Source organism: Zootoca vivipara, chromosome 7, assembly GCF_965207765.1.
Source record: "Zootoca vivipara chromosome 7, rZooViv2.hap1.1, whole genome shotgun sequence".
Lineage (NCBI taxonomy): Eukaryota > Metazoa > Chordata > Lepidosauria > Squamata > Lacertidae > Zootoca > Zootoca vivipara.
The window spans coordinates 73,610,769-73,626,650 of record NC_142590.1 but is presented as its reverse complement, the minus strand read 5'-3'; the positions used below and the strand labels follow the sequence as shown (position 1 = coordinate 73,626,650).

Genomic DNA, 15,882 nt, shown 5'->3' with positions numbered 1-15,882 from the left:
TGTGCCCTACGTGCCTTAAGATAACCTGGAAGAAGATGCTGGCCCATCACCAAGAGACAATTGCCAGTCTGGTCAAATTCCATAATGTAATAGAAAGGGGGTGATTCCTTGTTCTTCTTCTCATTGGGCCACAGAACCTGTTCTAAGGTTCTTCAATGGAAAATGCAGGCATTGAATCTTAGTGTGTGCCCTGCCACGGAATTATGGTCTGTCCCACAATCAGCCTCTAGATGCCTGGGATAAATGGGATAAAGCCTTTTGAATTTGAGCAGAAGGCACAACTGGTGGCTTGAGCCATGATATTAATTACTTCAGCTCTGACAATAGGGCTGGATTAAGACATGCTCAGAGCAGGCCCTTAGCAATGTCAAGTTTAAGAGACCCCACTGCATTAAGCCCCCCCCCCCAATGTATTATTCTAATGAAAATAGAATAAATTTGCATATATGCTAGTACATACACAATGATGCAACTAAAAACTATCTTACTAGTAATACTTTTGCACTTAAGCAGCCACTCATAATCTGAGGCCCTAAACTGTAGTTTGTGCATAAAACTGACACTAACTGGCAAAGTAAATGCAAGATCAGTACAGCACAGAAGGTGGAATCATCTTCTTTGACAGTCGTCAAAGAAAGGATTAACAACATTAACAGTCTGATCCTGTGCATCTTCATTCAGAAGTCCATCCCACAGGCAGCCGCACGTAGAACATGCATGAGGTTACTTTTTCAGATGTGTCAGTCTGTGACTACCTATCTGCCAAAGGAAAGAGGAACAAGAAACAATTATTAAGGCCCAACACATTATGAGTCACAGCACTGAAAATCAAATCTCAGCAAGGAGCCGCTAAAACAATCTTGCTCAATATTGCCCAGACCACACACAATTAACATGTGAGCTTCCCCTTGATGAGATTTATTCAGCTCTCACTTCCAGGAGTCAAGTGATTCAAAATATTCAGAGAGGATAATGCTATCAATGGCTACTAATCCTGAGGGCCACTGTCAGAGGACATCACCTTGTCAAAAGCAGAGACATCACCTTGCCAACAAAGGTCCGTATAGTTAAAGCTATGGTTTTCCCAGTAGTGATGTATGGAAGTGAGAGCTGGACCATAAAGAAGGCTGATCACCAAAGAATTGATGCTTTTGAATTATGGTGCTGGAGGAGACTCTTCAGAGTCCCATGGACTGCAAGAAGATCAAACCTATCCATTCTGAAGGAAATCAGCCCTGAGTGCTCACTGGAAGGACAGATCCTGAAGCTGAGGCTCCAATACTTTGGCCAACTCATGAGAAGAGAAGACTCCCTGGAAAAGACCCTGATGTTGGGAAAGATGGAGGGCACAAGGAGAAGGGGACGACAGAGGACGAGATTGCTGGACAGTGTTCTTGAAGCTACAAACATGAGTTTGACCAGACTGCAGGAGACAGTGGAAGACAGGAGTGCCTGGCATGCTATGGTCCATGGGGTCACGAAGAGTCGGACATGACTCAACGACTAAACAACAACTGTCAGAGGAAGTATGATTCTGAATAACGGTTGCTGGAATCCACAGGAGTACCTGGGCAGTTACCTTTCCACAAGGGTTGACATTGATGCTGAAATCCAGCATCGCCTGAGCTTGGCAAGTGCAGCTTTTTCCCGAATGAAGTAAAGAGTACTTGAGGGCTGGGACAATCGCAGGGAAACCAATATACTTTTTTACAAAGCTATTGTACTACCAACCTTACTGTATGCTTGTGAAACATGGATTACTTATAAACGCCATCTCCAACTCCTCGGAAGATTCCATCAGCGATGTCTCCAAAAAATGTACCTGCCGGTATCACTTGGGAATACAGGTGAACTAATGTCAGTGTACTGCAAGAAGCAAAGATCACACATGTCGAAGCAATGATTCTTCAACATCAGCTTCGCTGGACTAGTCATGTTGTTCGGATGCCTGATTATCGTCTTTCAAAACAACTACTCTATTTAAACTTTAAAATGGAAACAGTAATGCTTGTGGTCAACAAACGAGATATAAACTCTCTCAAGGCAAATAAAAAAAATGTAGTATAAACACCAACAATTGGGAAACACTGGCCTGCGAGCGTTGCAACTGGAGAACAGCCTTTACCAAATGCGTCATGGGCTTTGAAGACGTTGGAACTCAGGACGAAAGGGAGAAATGTGCTAAGAAGGAGGCACGTTTGGCAAACCTTCACCATGATAAACTCCCACCCGGAAACCTATGTCCCCACTGTGGAAGGACGTGTGGATCCAGAACTGGCCTCCACAGTCACTTATGGACTAACCATTAAGAGCGTCTTCATGGAAGGCAATCTTACTCTGCTACGAGTGATCACCAAAGAAGAAGAAAGCTCTCTCAGCTCCAGAAGATACTGAAGTAACACTACAGAATATGGGTGTGAGCAAATGCAAAGCACCCTCTGTATTGTTCGTTCCCATTTGCCCCCACATCGGATTTATGGCTCCCTCCCCCTGCATTTTTTGTTGCAATAAAACTAACAACTGCCCATAGGAGACAACAGAGAAATCCAAAACAATACCCCAGCTATGATTCTGGAGAATTGCATCTCTCCCAAAAAAAGAATGGGGGGGGGGAATAGAAGCAGAATTTCTAGGGTTGGAGGCAGTAATGCTTCTGAGTTACTGGAAACCACAGGATGGGAGAGTGCTCCTGTGCTCAGGTCCCGCTTGCAGACTTCCCACAGGCGTCTGGTTGGCCACTGTGATAACACAGTGCTGGACTAGATGGGTCATTAGCCTGATGCAGCATGCTCCTCTTATGTTCTTTTGTTAAGAGTCTTTCAAATTCAGGTCTTTTTCGGGTGGGGGTGATTGGTGAGAAAGATCCCCCACCCAATACTTCCTATACAGAAGAGAAATCAGCTGTTTGGTATTAACTGTCCTCTCTTTGCAGATGGGTGATGGTGGGTGGTGGCAGCTGAGAGATCTTATTCCTGTATTACATGCAGGTAAGGCGCTTCAGAGAGAAAAAGAGTGTCTCATGGTAACCTTGTAAAGCAGTTAATTAATAAGGCCGCAGAGCAAACAGAGTGCTGGCACTGACAGAAAGTTGTTTACAGCAGCCCTGCAATAGAGACCAGTGTTATTATCTCGAAACAGTACTGCAGTTGCAGGAGAGGGAGGGCTGAGCCTGTGTAACTTATAGCAACCCTGTAAGGTTATGTACAGTACTTAACCTTTATCAATCCCATTTTGCAGTAGGAGGGGGTGGGACTGAGAGGAAGTGGCTTACATAAGACTGTAATGCAGTAATCATACTTAAGGAAAAGGATGGAGGCGCACAAACACACTATATTATGATCTCCACATTTCAGATGGAGGCTAAAACTAACTGAAAGCTGGTGGCTTACAACAAATCTCTAATAATAGTGCTTTAAAGAACGGACAGCTGCTCAGTCTTTGCTGGTAAAACAAGACCACACATCTCAGTCTCCATTACAGTACTACAGAGTGGAGAATCATTATTCAGTAGGGCAAATGTTTCACTAACTGTGCATTCAGTGCATGCCTACTCATAGTGGAACGCATTTTTGAATAAATATGCACACGGTTATAAATCATGTGGAATCATATTTCAGTAATGTTGAAAACAAACAACAGCAATAAAAGATGATACACATGCATACAGTGAGGGGAAAAGTATTTGATCCCCTGCAAAATTTGCCACCTACAAGACACATCTGACCTCTGTAATTGCCAAGAAGGGTTTTGCCACCAAGTACTAAGTCATCTCTTGCAAAGGGATCAAATACTTATTTCACTCATTATAATGCACAACAATCTCTGACTTTTGTCTTCTGGGTTTCTGGGGTTTTTCCTGTTGTTATTCTGTCTCTCACAGCTACAATAAACCTACCATTAAATTTACGAACCGGTCAATTCTTCGTCCGGGGGCAAACGGGCAAATTTAGCGGGGGATCAAATACTTTCTCCCATCACTGTACCTCTAAGAGAGCACATCAGAATTCACAAATCCATTAAGAAGATAATGCCCTCTTCCAGATTTATTTTGTGTTCCTGTCTTCAAGGATGCTCTTACTCATTTCACTTTATAGTCCACGGAAGGGCAGGATACCGGAAATGTCTCAGACTGACTCATGCCACTATTGTGTAAACAAACCATAGAGCTCCCGATGCTCCTATAGTGCTACTGATTGTAATTTCATGGAGATTAAAGAGGGGTGGGAATGTGGGGGAGAGTGCAACCATGTGTGCCACCTCAAGTTCCTTGGAGGAAAGGTGGGATATAAATGTAATAGTAAGCAAATGATGAGAAAGATAATAAAATACGAGTTGGAGATGACCTTGGGGGGGGGGTCATCTGCATCCTCAGCTCGAGGAAGATCTGCAATGCAGGATACAGCTACAGCAACCCTGGTGGGGGGCATCAAACCACTATAACAAATACAAGAACAAACCAATACCCCCAGCCACCCATTTAAAAGAACACAGAGTGTTAATCAGTCAAAGCCAAGTTTTTGCCCGGCACCTAAAGATATGTAATGAAGGCACTAGGTGAGTCCCCCTAGGGAGAACATTCCACAAATGAGAAGCCACCACAGAAAAGGCCCATTCTTGTGTTGCCATCCTCCAGACATCTCATGGAGGAAGCATTCAAAAATGGGCTTCAAGTGATGATCTCAGGGTCCAGGTTGGTTCATATGGGGAAAGGCAGTCCTTGCATTATCGTGGTCCTTAGCTGTTTAAGGCAAAACCAACACTTTGAATTGGGCCCAGAAACTAATTGACACCAGGTGCAATTCGGCCAGGATCAGTGTGATATGCTGAAACCGTCAGCCTGGCTGCTGAATTCTAAACCAGTTGCCTTTAGAATTTTTGGTGGGGAGGGGGGGCATGCATACCCATAGGTGGAAAGGGTGAAAGCCCCCAAACAACTCAGGGAGTATATGCTCTGTGGTCACAGCATGCTGGCTGGAGATACTGGAGAATTCCTATGAAAGCAAAAACGAAGCGTAAACTGTTGTAGTTTTCCATTTCTGACCACAGATGCACATGCAAACTCAACAGTTTACGCTTCCTTTCTGCAATTGAGTATGACTGATGTTCATTCAGATTGTTGTTGCTTTAAAGCAGGCATCCCCAAACTGCGGCCCTCCAGATGTTTTGGCCTACAACTCCCATGATCCCTAGCTAACAGGACCAGTGGTCAGGGAAGATGGGGATTGTAGTCCAAAACATCAGGAGGGCCAAAGTTTGGGGATGCCTGCTAAAGCCTGCAGATGTAGCAGTTGAAGTTTCCGAAACGTCTTCAGAGGCAGCCCCATGTATAACGAGTTACTGTGATCTAACCTAGAGGGTACCTGATAGCAGAAAAAACGTAGTTTATTTATTCAATTTATATACCGCCCTTTATCAAAAGTTCCCAGGGTGGTGTGCAACATTAAAAACACATTACAGAACATCCATGATAAAATAATAAAACACAATAAAAAAGCATACTGGCAGACAGCCTAATACTGTAATAAAATATTCCTCATAATGACGCATATCACAGGTTGTCCCTGTCCAGATAGGGGCGCGGCTAGGACACCAGCTGAAGCTGATGGCAGGCACCTCAAGCTGCTTCAAAACGACTGTTTTTATTTTATTTTATTTTATTTATACACCCATACAAGTGCCCCAGCCACTCTGGGCGGCCTGTAACAACCTCCCTTCCATCGTGTCTAGGAAACTGCCTGGAAAACCTACGCCTAGTTTAGCTCGGGTAAGTTTACACCCTGAATATTATTCTTGGGGTTGTTGTTTTTTTAATGGCGTCACCTACCGAACCTGAGCATTTCAGAGGGCGTCACAGCGCGCAAACAGAGAACTACGTTTATCCGCTTATGATTATAATATGACGTCACTTCCGCCTCGTAGGGCGCCCCTCTAGGCTCACGTCGGTTTCTCCGTGACGTCACCGGCCTCCGCCGCTGTTCTAGGCATCCGGAGGCCGGCTGGCTCTATGGTCGGCCGAAAAAAAAGAGTCAGCTGAGAAGACGGGCCTGGCCGGCCGGGAATGAAGTTTGGACCCTGTGGCGGTTTCTCGAGGCTGTTTTGGGGCTGGGAAAGTGCGGGGGTGGGGGCGGCGGCGGTCCGGGGACCCTTCGGCGTTGGCGGGAGAGAGGTGAGTGACAAAAGCGGCGAGGGCTGGCTGGAAACCTGAGGGAGACGGGGCGGGAGGGGCGGGTTTGTGGGAGCCGGGTTTGAGGAAAGCCCTGTAGGTCCCTCTCTCCTCTCGGCCTCCCTCAGCGCCTGGCACAACTCTTTCAACACATTCGCGACAGGCAGAAAACCCGCAAGTCTGGTTTCTCCCCGTTAAGTGATGCAACGACGGGGGAAGCTTTACCTGTCGGGTTTCTGCCTGTTTGCGTTTAAGGAAGCCAACGCACACCCCCTGGAAGCTCTTCTCAGAAAAGGCTGGCCCATGTGTCGGCCTTAAATCTTTAACCTCAGCCCTTTTAAAGCTTCTGTTTCTGTGGATCACAGCAGCAGAGGAAGCTGCTTTATCCCCAGCCGGAACTGTTACCGGTAGGTCCACACAGCTCAGGGTTGCTGTCTACACCAGGCACCCCCAAACTTCGGCCCTCCAGATGTTTTGGACTACAATTCCCATCTTCCCTGCCCACTGGTCCTGTTAGCTAGGGATCATGGGAGTTGTAGGCCAAAACATCTGGAGGGCCGAAGTTTGGGGATGCCTGGTCTACACCGTCAGCAGCTTTCCAGGTTGAAGGGGGTTGTTGTTATTTATTTAGGTTTCATGGGGGATATCGGATCTCAGAGGATACTAGGTTATCTCAGAGGCTGCACGACACGCCTCCAGAATTGAAGGGAATTTACTTCTGAGCTGTGCTCCTGACCTGCTTGTGGGCTCCCTGTTTAGGTAACTGGTTGTGCCACTGTGGGGAATGGGATGCTGGTCTAGACATCTGACCCAGCAGGGATGTGATCCTACGATGGGCTTTAGTTATGACCCAGTAAGGCAGTTCTTATGTTCTTTGTCGAGAGAACGGGATCCTGCTCAAATATTTGCTGTACCCATTTTAACATGGCTGTCTTGTTCGTGTCAAATGTATTTTCACCTGTCCCAAACTCCTAGGGTTGGATAGGTTTAAAATCTCTTTCAGAAAACAATACTAATTCTGCAAAGCTCATCTAGTGAGTACAGTATCCATTTACTGGCTCTCTCTCCCATTTCTGTGTTATCACTCTCAGTATTATCTGTGCAACATACACTTAGGCCCGGCTTTTTGTTTTTGTTTTGTAATCTGTCTCTGTTAGGTTTCCCCGTGCCTCTCTCAGGGCTACACTTGGGAAACCACACCAAAGAATAGTAATGTGAATGCCAGAAGATGCCTAAAGTACACTTTGGGTTTTGGACAATGGGTAGCTTGGAGGGCCCTTCCATAAGCTTTGGTTGGAGTAACATGTTTTGTTTTGTTGTTCACTTTCAGGTGCTGATGCAACTGGCCTCTAGTCAGTGAGATGTGTGCTTGATGCTTTAAGACGTCGTTGGATTTTGCCTAGCCAGTGGGCAGGCCCCTGCTTCAGCAATGGCTCCACAGTTCCGCAGTTATGTTTGGGATCCTGCTCTTATCCTTTCCCAGATCACACTCATGCAGGCAATTTACTATAGCTCACTTGGGCTTTGGTTGGCTGTGGTGGACAGTCTGGTTCACAACAGCCCGTCCCTTGACCAGATTTTCAACTACGAGGTAGGACATTATTCATTTTGGGAAATCCTGACAGCTAGAAGATTTTGAAAACCAACCTTGCTGGCTTAGAGGATTGTTGTTTACGTCTCCTACTTTTTGGTATCCAGGGGAATCCTTGAGTCAGTCTTTCCCATCCCTGGGTAGAAGTTGGAGTTAAAAGTGCAGATCAGAGTGAATGGAGAAATGTTGGAAGGAAAAGGAATTGATCAGTGCAAGAGACACTGTCCCTGTTTGGGTTGTGGTGCTTGTAGATCAGGAGTGGAGGGAAGTCATGTGAGTGTGAACTCCAGTGTGAATAACAGTGGAGGGGCAGGACAGTATGTCAGACTTTCCCACCACTCTTGACAGCCTTCTTCAACCTCCAGCCACCCCTTCCTGTTCTACACACACCATGATCATCTTTATCAGCTTCTCAGTCCAGAGGAAGGGTGATCTGGATTGTGTGTTCCCCTTCTTAATCTCCAGTATTTAAACAAGTATGACATTAACAGTTTCACAGATTGCATTCTATAACATTTGTATTTAAATTTTACATACTTTTGTATGCAGATTTTTGGCTTGCAAAGATGAGTTTATTACAAGATCTGTCAGAAATGAATTTGCACTTTTGCAAATGGCTGCCTTTGCGATAGCAAAATTAAGATGATTTTGTATGATCGTTTAGATATTGTTTATTGTGGAAAGGACATGCTGGGTATTGTTATTGCTAATAGGAATTGATATTATAAACTTTATTCAAAAGTTTATTACCTTGTTTTCCCATTCAAAAAGAAAAAGGAAATGCTTATAAAACAAAGGGCACATAGTTCAGTATTAGAACTTCTGCTTTTCATATGCAGAAGGTCCCAAGTTCAATCCCCAACCCCTTAAATTATGAATGTCCCCTGTCTGGGACCCAAAGAGTCAATGCCATTTAGTGCAAACAATACTGTACTGAGTTTGATGGGCCAATGCTCTGAATCCGTATAAAACAGCTTCCTGTGTTCTTCTAACAATCCACTATTCCAACACTATTACCAAAATAGAAATAGCATCAAAGAACAAGAACCCAAAATGGTCTGTTGTGTGAGACCTTGTAAACGTTTGTATGAAGTCAGTTGAATATTTCTCCCTGAAAGGGCAGTTTCCTCCACCTACCTTCATGTGGCTTTTTCACTATAATGGTTATTCCTAGTGTTTTGTATCATTTATACAGAAGAAAACTCTGAATACAACAGGCCCCTCTGGCCACTAATTCACTTTTATCACTACCCAAAGTTTCTAGTGATGTCAGATCAAGGATTTGGATTTAAATGTTTAAGTAGAGACATTGTTACAGGGCAGATCAGCCTTGGGAAAGATCTGTGGTGTTCTTTCTTTGGAGTGAGTGAGACAGCCTGGGATGGTTACATGCCCATAAAACAGTCTCTTCGATGGAGTCTGAAAAGATAAGACAAATCTAGAGAGTCCTCTGTGCCTTTCCTTTGCCTGGCTGCATCTGTCCTTGAGCTATGATCATGCCTTTTGCTTGCCTGGGTGGACAGAAGAGTGTGTAGAAAACTCTTACCTGGATGGAACGTAGCCTACTATAAAAAGTGAGTTACATCAGTTGCTCCAACCACTTTTGTCTCCAACCACTTTTGCTCCACCACCAGCATCTGTCTCCTAGAAGGTTGCCTATGAAGGAATGTACCTTGAGGCTGAAAAAGACTCTCCTGTTACATAATTTTATCAATGGCTGTTGGCTACGGCATCAGGCTAGCCACTGTTTCAAACTGAATCCGAACTACGTGGCCCCTGATTTGATCCAATTGGGCTCCTCTTAACCTGCAACCAGCCCTGGGGGTGAAGTGGCCATGACTGGGGAAGGGAGCCAATTCATTTCAACAGCATATTCCTCCCCAACCTCTGCCATAACTTCCTCTTTCTAGCCCCAGCTGAGGCTTTGAAGTACAGTAGAGTGAACACAAGCCTTGGGTGCCCTAAATGGCAGAAGAAGACCTCTGTAGAGGCAAAAACCCAACTGCTTGTTTCTGTCCCAGTTATCTCTCTCATAAGAACACAAGAAGATTCATGCTAGGTCTTCTATTTAGTCCAGTGTCCTGTTTCCCATGGTAGCCAATCAAGAAGCCCATGAGCAGGGATATGAGAACTACTCCCCTCTCTGAAGCTACTGAGTGGAAGTGAGCCTGTAGTGGATATTGTGAAGTCATAGAAAGTGTTAGGCTGGGAGGAGAGAACCTTGTCTTAGTCCAGGGGTCGGGAACCTTTGTAAGCCCAGGAGCCACATTCCCTTTGGGAGAAGCATTCTGAGGGCCACATGCTGGTGGTGCTAGTGATGGGCAGGGTGAAAGGCAGACGTGGGCAGAGCTGTGGATGTGAGTTTTACCTTTGTATAGGAGGCTACTGTCCAGCTATACAAGGTTTCTCTCATATTTTGGGTGTGTGTGTGCATGGGACATTACAGGTGTGAAGAGAGGAAACTGAAGTCATTGGACCCCACTGGAAGCCCACTCTCACAACTGAATTCCACCCAGGGAAATTAGAGCCAGAGCTTCTCATGGCTGTCACCATCAGATTGGCTTTGAGCACCACAGTACTGTAATGTAGGTTTCATTTGGGATTGCCTGTGCTGTCTGCAACTCTGCTGTTTTCCAACTTTTGTAAGCAGAAATGACCAGCTTAGAGACTCTGTGGAGCGTGCCTTATTGCAGCCTGCTGACCTTGGCAAACTGCATGAGGTAGTGCTTTATGATAGTCTGGATTTTGGTGGCAGTTGTAAGTTTTGCTGGAGCATTTCAATTCTGAGTTGCCGAAAAACTGCAGTTAGTGTACTGTGACAGTTGGCCATATCTTCAGTCCTTTCTATGAATATAACTGGTGACAGAGGCTCATGTGGACGTTGATTTACGGTATCTTGGCTGGATTGCATATGTTGAAAACTTTAACCACTGAGTTGTATTTTAGATCAGGGGGTTCCAGACAGTGGTGTGTAGACCACCATTGGTCCACAAGCTTCTTGCAGGTTGTCAATCGTATGTTTGCATTAAATATTCATATTGATTTTTAGTTGTATTTTTAAGGCTTTTTATTTTTTATATTGTATTTTATTGTATTGCCATTTGAATTCTATGGAATTTCAATTGCAATACAGAAAACAAGAAAAGAAGCAAGAAAAGTACAATTAAAGATATCACAGTAACTTAGCAGAGTGTATTACAAATATTACAACTGGCAGGGGAAAAAAATCATTTAGTGGCCCACCAAGAACATCAGCAATTTTCAAGTGACTCAGTGCAGGGTGGGCTGCAAGTTTGGGAACCACAGCTTCAGATCCTTTGGAATTTTACAAAATCAAGAAAATGTTGTGTGTAAGTTATGCAGTTTCAGATAGGGAGGAACGAGTTTTAGCCTCAAAACATAGACTGATCTGTTCTGTGGAAGCAAATGGAACCCACTTCATCCATAGTACAACTTGTGCAAAATATATAATACCATTAGGCATTATATCAATATCCCTTGTGATTTTACTCATTTACTGGGGGGTTATTGTTTTGCTTCTAGTTATGGTACGTATTTTTGTGTTTTTATATTGTAAACTGCCTTATGATCTTCGGATAAAGGGCAGTATATAAAATTAACTAACTAACTAACTAACTACCAACAACTCCTCAGCCCTGGCTGATTTTTGTAGATATAATTAAACTTGTACATACAAACTTGTACATACTCTTAGAAAAAGAAATTATTTTTCTGCCTTGAAGGTAAATGAAGCATTATGTTGACTGGAATGCATGGATGGGGAAGAGGAGTCAAATCAATCTTGAGTTGGTTTCCAATTTATCCCAGTGGCTGTTTTTCTCCTTGTAACCCTGTGCAGGTTTTGGGGTTCTCCACCTCACCTGGCAGACTTGCCATGATGGCTTTTATCCTGAATGCACTTTCCTGGTAAGTTGGCTTTTTGGATGTGCATTTCTGACACTTCTGATCGCCATTTTGTTTCTTTCAAGTACAAACATTTTTTCCAGGAATCAAATATCCTTTGCTGAAAACCGTAGTATTCTCACAGTCTGTGTTGTAATGCAGAAGCAGGCATAGCTAACATGGTATCCTTTAGATGTTTAGAACTACTTCCAGCGGTGCCCAGCCAGCATGGCCAATGGTTGGGAATGATAGGAGCTGCAATCCACAGTGTTTGGAGGGCACCACCTTGCCTAGACCTGTGCTAAAGAACGTTGCAAGAAAGCTGCTTGTAGGGATTGACTAACCTGTCTTAAGTCTCTGGCTGCCATTGGCTGAACTGCTGAGACTCTATAGATGGACAGGGCATAAAAGTCTGTTCTTGGGGGAAATGGATGGAACATGAGGGAAAGGGAAAGAGGAAGCAGGAGCCTAAGGAGGCAACAGGCAAAAGGAAGGGGGGAGGGAATCTTGGAAAGCAGGTTTGGAAGAAAGAGCTGTTCAAAGGAATGAAAGCAAGAGAGGGCTAGAGGAAAGTCTTAGAGAGGTTTAAGAAATTTGGGGAAAGAGAATGGGCAAAAAGAGGATAAGGACACGTGATCAAGAGCTGCAGGGTTTGGAACAAGTTGGTGCTCCACATTTCTTTGAAATATCAGCCAAATAGCTGCTGTCCTTTAAGGCATATGAGCATGAGTATTTATAGTCTTCCACCTTCTCACAAGAGAGATATGTTGTACCTCAAGAGCAGCCAGGAGAGGAAGAGAAGTTGCCAGATCAAAGGTTTTCAGCCATAAATATTCCTAACAGCCTAAAAATACCTTACATGTAAATAAGAAGAACAGAGAGCTATAGCCTTAGAGTTTCAGGGTTTAAAAACTTAATTAAAAAGTCCTCACATGGAGCAAGCTTGTTTTCTCCAGCTCTGGAGGCTGGGACCCAAGCTAATGGATTTAAATTACAAGAAAAGAGATTCTGATTAATAAACACCAGGAAAAACTTTCTTACAGTAAGAGCTGTTGGAAAGTGGAACAGACTCCCTTGGGAGTGGTGGACTCTCCTTCCTTGGAGGTTTTAAAGCAGTGGTTGGGTATCCATCTGCCATGTATGATCTCATTGAGATTCCCGCATTGCAAGGGGTTGGACTAGATGACCCTCGGTATCCCTTCCAACCCTACAATTCTATGATTCTAAGATAACTCTTGTACTGCTTAGTGCAGGATAAATATAAAAATGTCCAGAAAGTTTCTGTTGCTGAATTCCTTCTTTCCTGAATTGTACAGTTTCAGGTAAAATCTTTTCTCCCCTCCCCTTTACAGTGCCATAGGCTTGCTGTATTTCATTCGGCGAGGAAAGCAGTGCTTGGATTTCACAGTCACCATTCACTTTTTCCACCTGCTGGGCTGCTGGATTTATAACGCGCACTTTCCAACTGCTTTGACGTGGTGGCTTGTACATACTGTGTGCACGGCACTCATGGCTGTGATTGGGGAATACCTTTGTATGCGAACAGAACTGAAGGAGATCCCATTAAATTCAACCCCCAAATCAAACGTATAGACTCTCGGAAGATGCTGTCTCTCTCTCTCTCTCTCTTCCCCTCGGCTTCCTCATCTTGGTGCCAACACAGGATACGTGAGAATGTATTTGAAGCAACCCAGCAGGTCTGTTCTAACTTTTAAATAATCTTGCGTGAAAGGTATGTGATACATCCATGGGTACAACATGGGACAAATCAGATTTTGATAAAGCACACTTTGTTGCTTGTGTAGGCACATCCAATTTGCCCATGCAGCTCAGAACAGATTCAGTGTTGGACAACAAAGCAACAGGAGCTGGGCTGATTTTGTGAAATGAACACTGTGTTGCCGGACCTGGAACTGTCATTATCTTCATTATGGACAATACCAAGACAGTTGACTTCACGCAATGCACAATAAAAAGCTCCATTCTGCTCCCTCCCCAGTACATCTCGTATCTATTTTCCTTCCAACTGTCTTTTGAAATTTTAAAAAAAATCAAGGAGATCAGACAAAGTAGGAAGTATTTCTCACTTGGCTGCTGTGATTATAGAAGGTTTGGCTAAAGGTGAAGAGGAAAGTGACAATATTTATTGGATTGTAGAGACTGATTTTTGGCAAAGCGAATAAAGACTCTCATTGTCCATTGCGGTTTCGGAGCTTATTGATCAGGTGGGGTTATCCTGTTATTTTATATGACAACAGGGGAGGAAAGGGAGCCATCAGACAGGAATATCGTCCAGGAAGTCACATCTCGAAACTTTAAACATACCATCTTCAAGGAAGAAATGGCATGCAACAAGTTGGCCAGCTGGTCAACAAAGAGGCTAGCTGTGGGCTGGAAATGCTTCAGATGAGCCTTCTTGTTTATAGTATTACCATGAATGTACTTCCTTTTCTCTTATCATCAGATTCTAGTATTTATAATCAAGGGCACTGTCTTTTTTTGTTATAGGAGGCTGTGTTGGCATATAAAGAACAGGACTATTAATGAGTTTTTTAAACTGAACCAGTTTAAGAGAAACATGCAGCTTCAGTTGTCTCCTATGCACAGAGGCCTAAGTAACGCCTGATGGCCTCTGTCATACACAGTCAAAACTCTCCTATTTTAAAAGGGATGGAAGGTTTGGAATAGAGAGTTAATCTGTAACAGCCGGTTGCAGCTGTCAATGGAACTATGGGTTTTTCCACAATGAACTTACTTATTTTCAGACATGCCACTGAGCCTTTCTTTGTACATAAATATTTGTTGGTGGTATTGGTTTGTATAAGTTATATTGGTAAGTTAATGCTTGGTTTGTAAATGGTTAGGGGGATAATTTTGCATATAGAACTCGATAAATGTCTCTCAAAAGCTCTTCGTTTCTGTTTATGCCTTTGCTGAATTTCATCTGGCAATCCTTTGCCCACAGAAGTTTCTCCCTGGATTAAATGCTTTTCTTCCCATCCTTGGGTATTACATTTAGCAGAAGGCAGGTCTTTTTTTATGCTGTCTTTATGATTGGGGGAAATCTCCAAGTCAAAGTGCCCCTTTTCCAGTGTTCATCATTTATTTATATATTTATTTATTTATTTATTTATTGAAATATTTTTAGACTGCGGCTTTCATAAAAAATATAGCAACGTGGTTTACAGTTCAGTGTTAGGTCACAAACATGCTGTACCCCAGGGCTGGCTAACATGGTGTCATCTTCATGTTTCTGGAGTCCATTTCCCATAATACTCAACTGGAGCTGATGGGAGTTGCAGTCTACCCACATCCAGAGCTCACCACATTTACTTTCCCTGGTACACACTGTGTTCAATAACAGTTGCATATTGCTGCTTTGCCACTAGATGGCACTGTTTGCTTTTTAGAGCCTGCTATTATGTGATGGCGCTGTGGGTTAAACTGCAGAGTCTAGGGCTTGCTGATCAGAAGGTCGGCGGTTCGAATCCCTGCAACGGGGTGAGCTCCCGTTGCTCGGTCCCAGCTCCTGCCCACCTAGCAGTTCGAAAGCACATCAAAGTGCAAGTAGATAAATAGGAACCGCTCCGGCGGGAAGGTAAACGGCGTTTCCGTGCGCTGCTCTGGTTCACCAGAAGCAGCTTTGTCATGCTGGCCACATGACCCGGAAGCTGTCTGCTGACAAACGCTGGCTCCCTCGGCCTATAGAGCGAGATGAGCGCCGCAACCCTAGAGTCGGACACGACTGGACCTGATGGTCAGGGGCCCCTTTACCTTTACTTTTTATTATGTGATAGGAAAAGCTGCAGTCTAGCATTTCTCAGGCAGTGCTTTAATGAAGTGGGGCAGACCTCCAGAGCCACCCTCCTTACATCAATGCAGCTTACCTGGATGGGGCAGGGCACCACAGGGTCTTGGCAAGGTTAGGGCTGCACACGATGGACTGGTGGGAGTGCAGGATTGGCTCCACTGTCCTGTCCTACCGCTAGGGTAAGCGGCAGCAACAGCGGGTTTGGAAGGGCAGTTCTTTTCTATCACATCAGTTGCTACTGCTTATACTGAATCCAGCTACTATGGTATTGCCAGGTAGTGGCTCTCTAGTACCCCAGCCAGAAGCATTTCCTGCTCCTGCTGCTTTGGCGGAAAGGTCAACACACTCAAAGCAGGGGAGAGAAGGAAAAGCCCTGCATTTAATACAGTCCTAAAACAGCAATGGTGGAAGCCC

At 44.3% G+C, this 15,882-nt stretch overlaps 1 protein-coding gene and 1 long non-coding RNA gene across 2 annotated transcripts; one reads left to right on the top strand and one right to left on the bottom strand.

Annotated features, from left to right (window-relative positions):
- Positions 1-602: 602 nt before the first annotated feature.
- On the bottom strand, positions 603-5,888 carry LOC148685137 (uncharacterized). Its single transcript, XR_015951145.1, has 2 exons — positions 1,732-5,888; positions 603-759 (listed from the first exon to the last, which is right to left on the bottom strand). It is a non-coding gene; the product is annotated as an uncharacterized LOC148685137 (long non-coding RNA).
- Positions 5,889-6,004: 116 nt separating this feature from the next.
- On the top strand, positions 6,005-13,856 carry SYS1 (SYS1 golgi trafficking protein). The gene is made up of 4 exons (XM_035122151.3): positions 6,005-6,166; positions 7,494-7,754; positions 11,614-11,681; positions 13,010-13,856. Exons 2-4 carry the CDS (start codon positions 7,593-7,595, stop codon positions 13,248-13,250), a joined length of 471 nt encoding a protein of 156 aa, XP_034978042.1. The 5' UTR covers positions 6,005-6,166; positions 7,494-7,592; the 3' UTR covers positions 13,251-13,856.
- Positions 13,857-15,882: the final 2,026 nt, after the last annotated feature.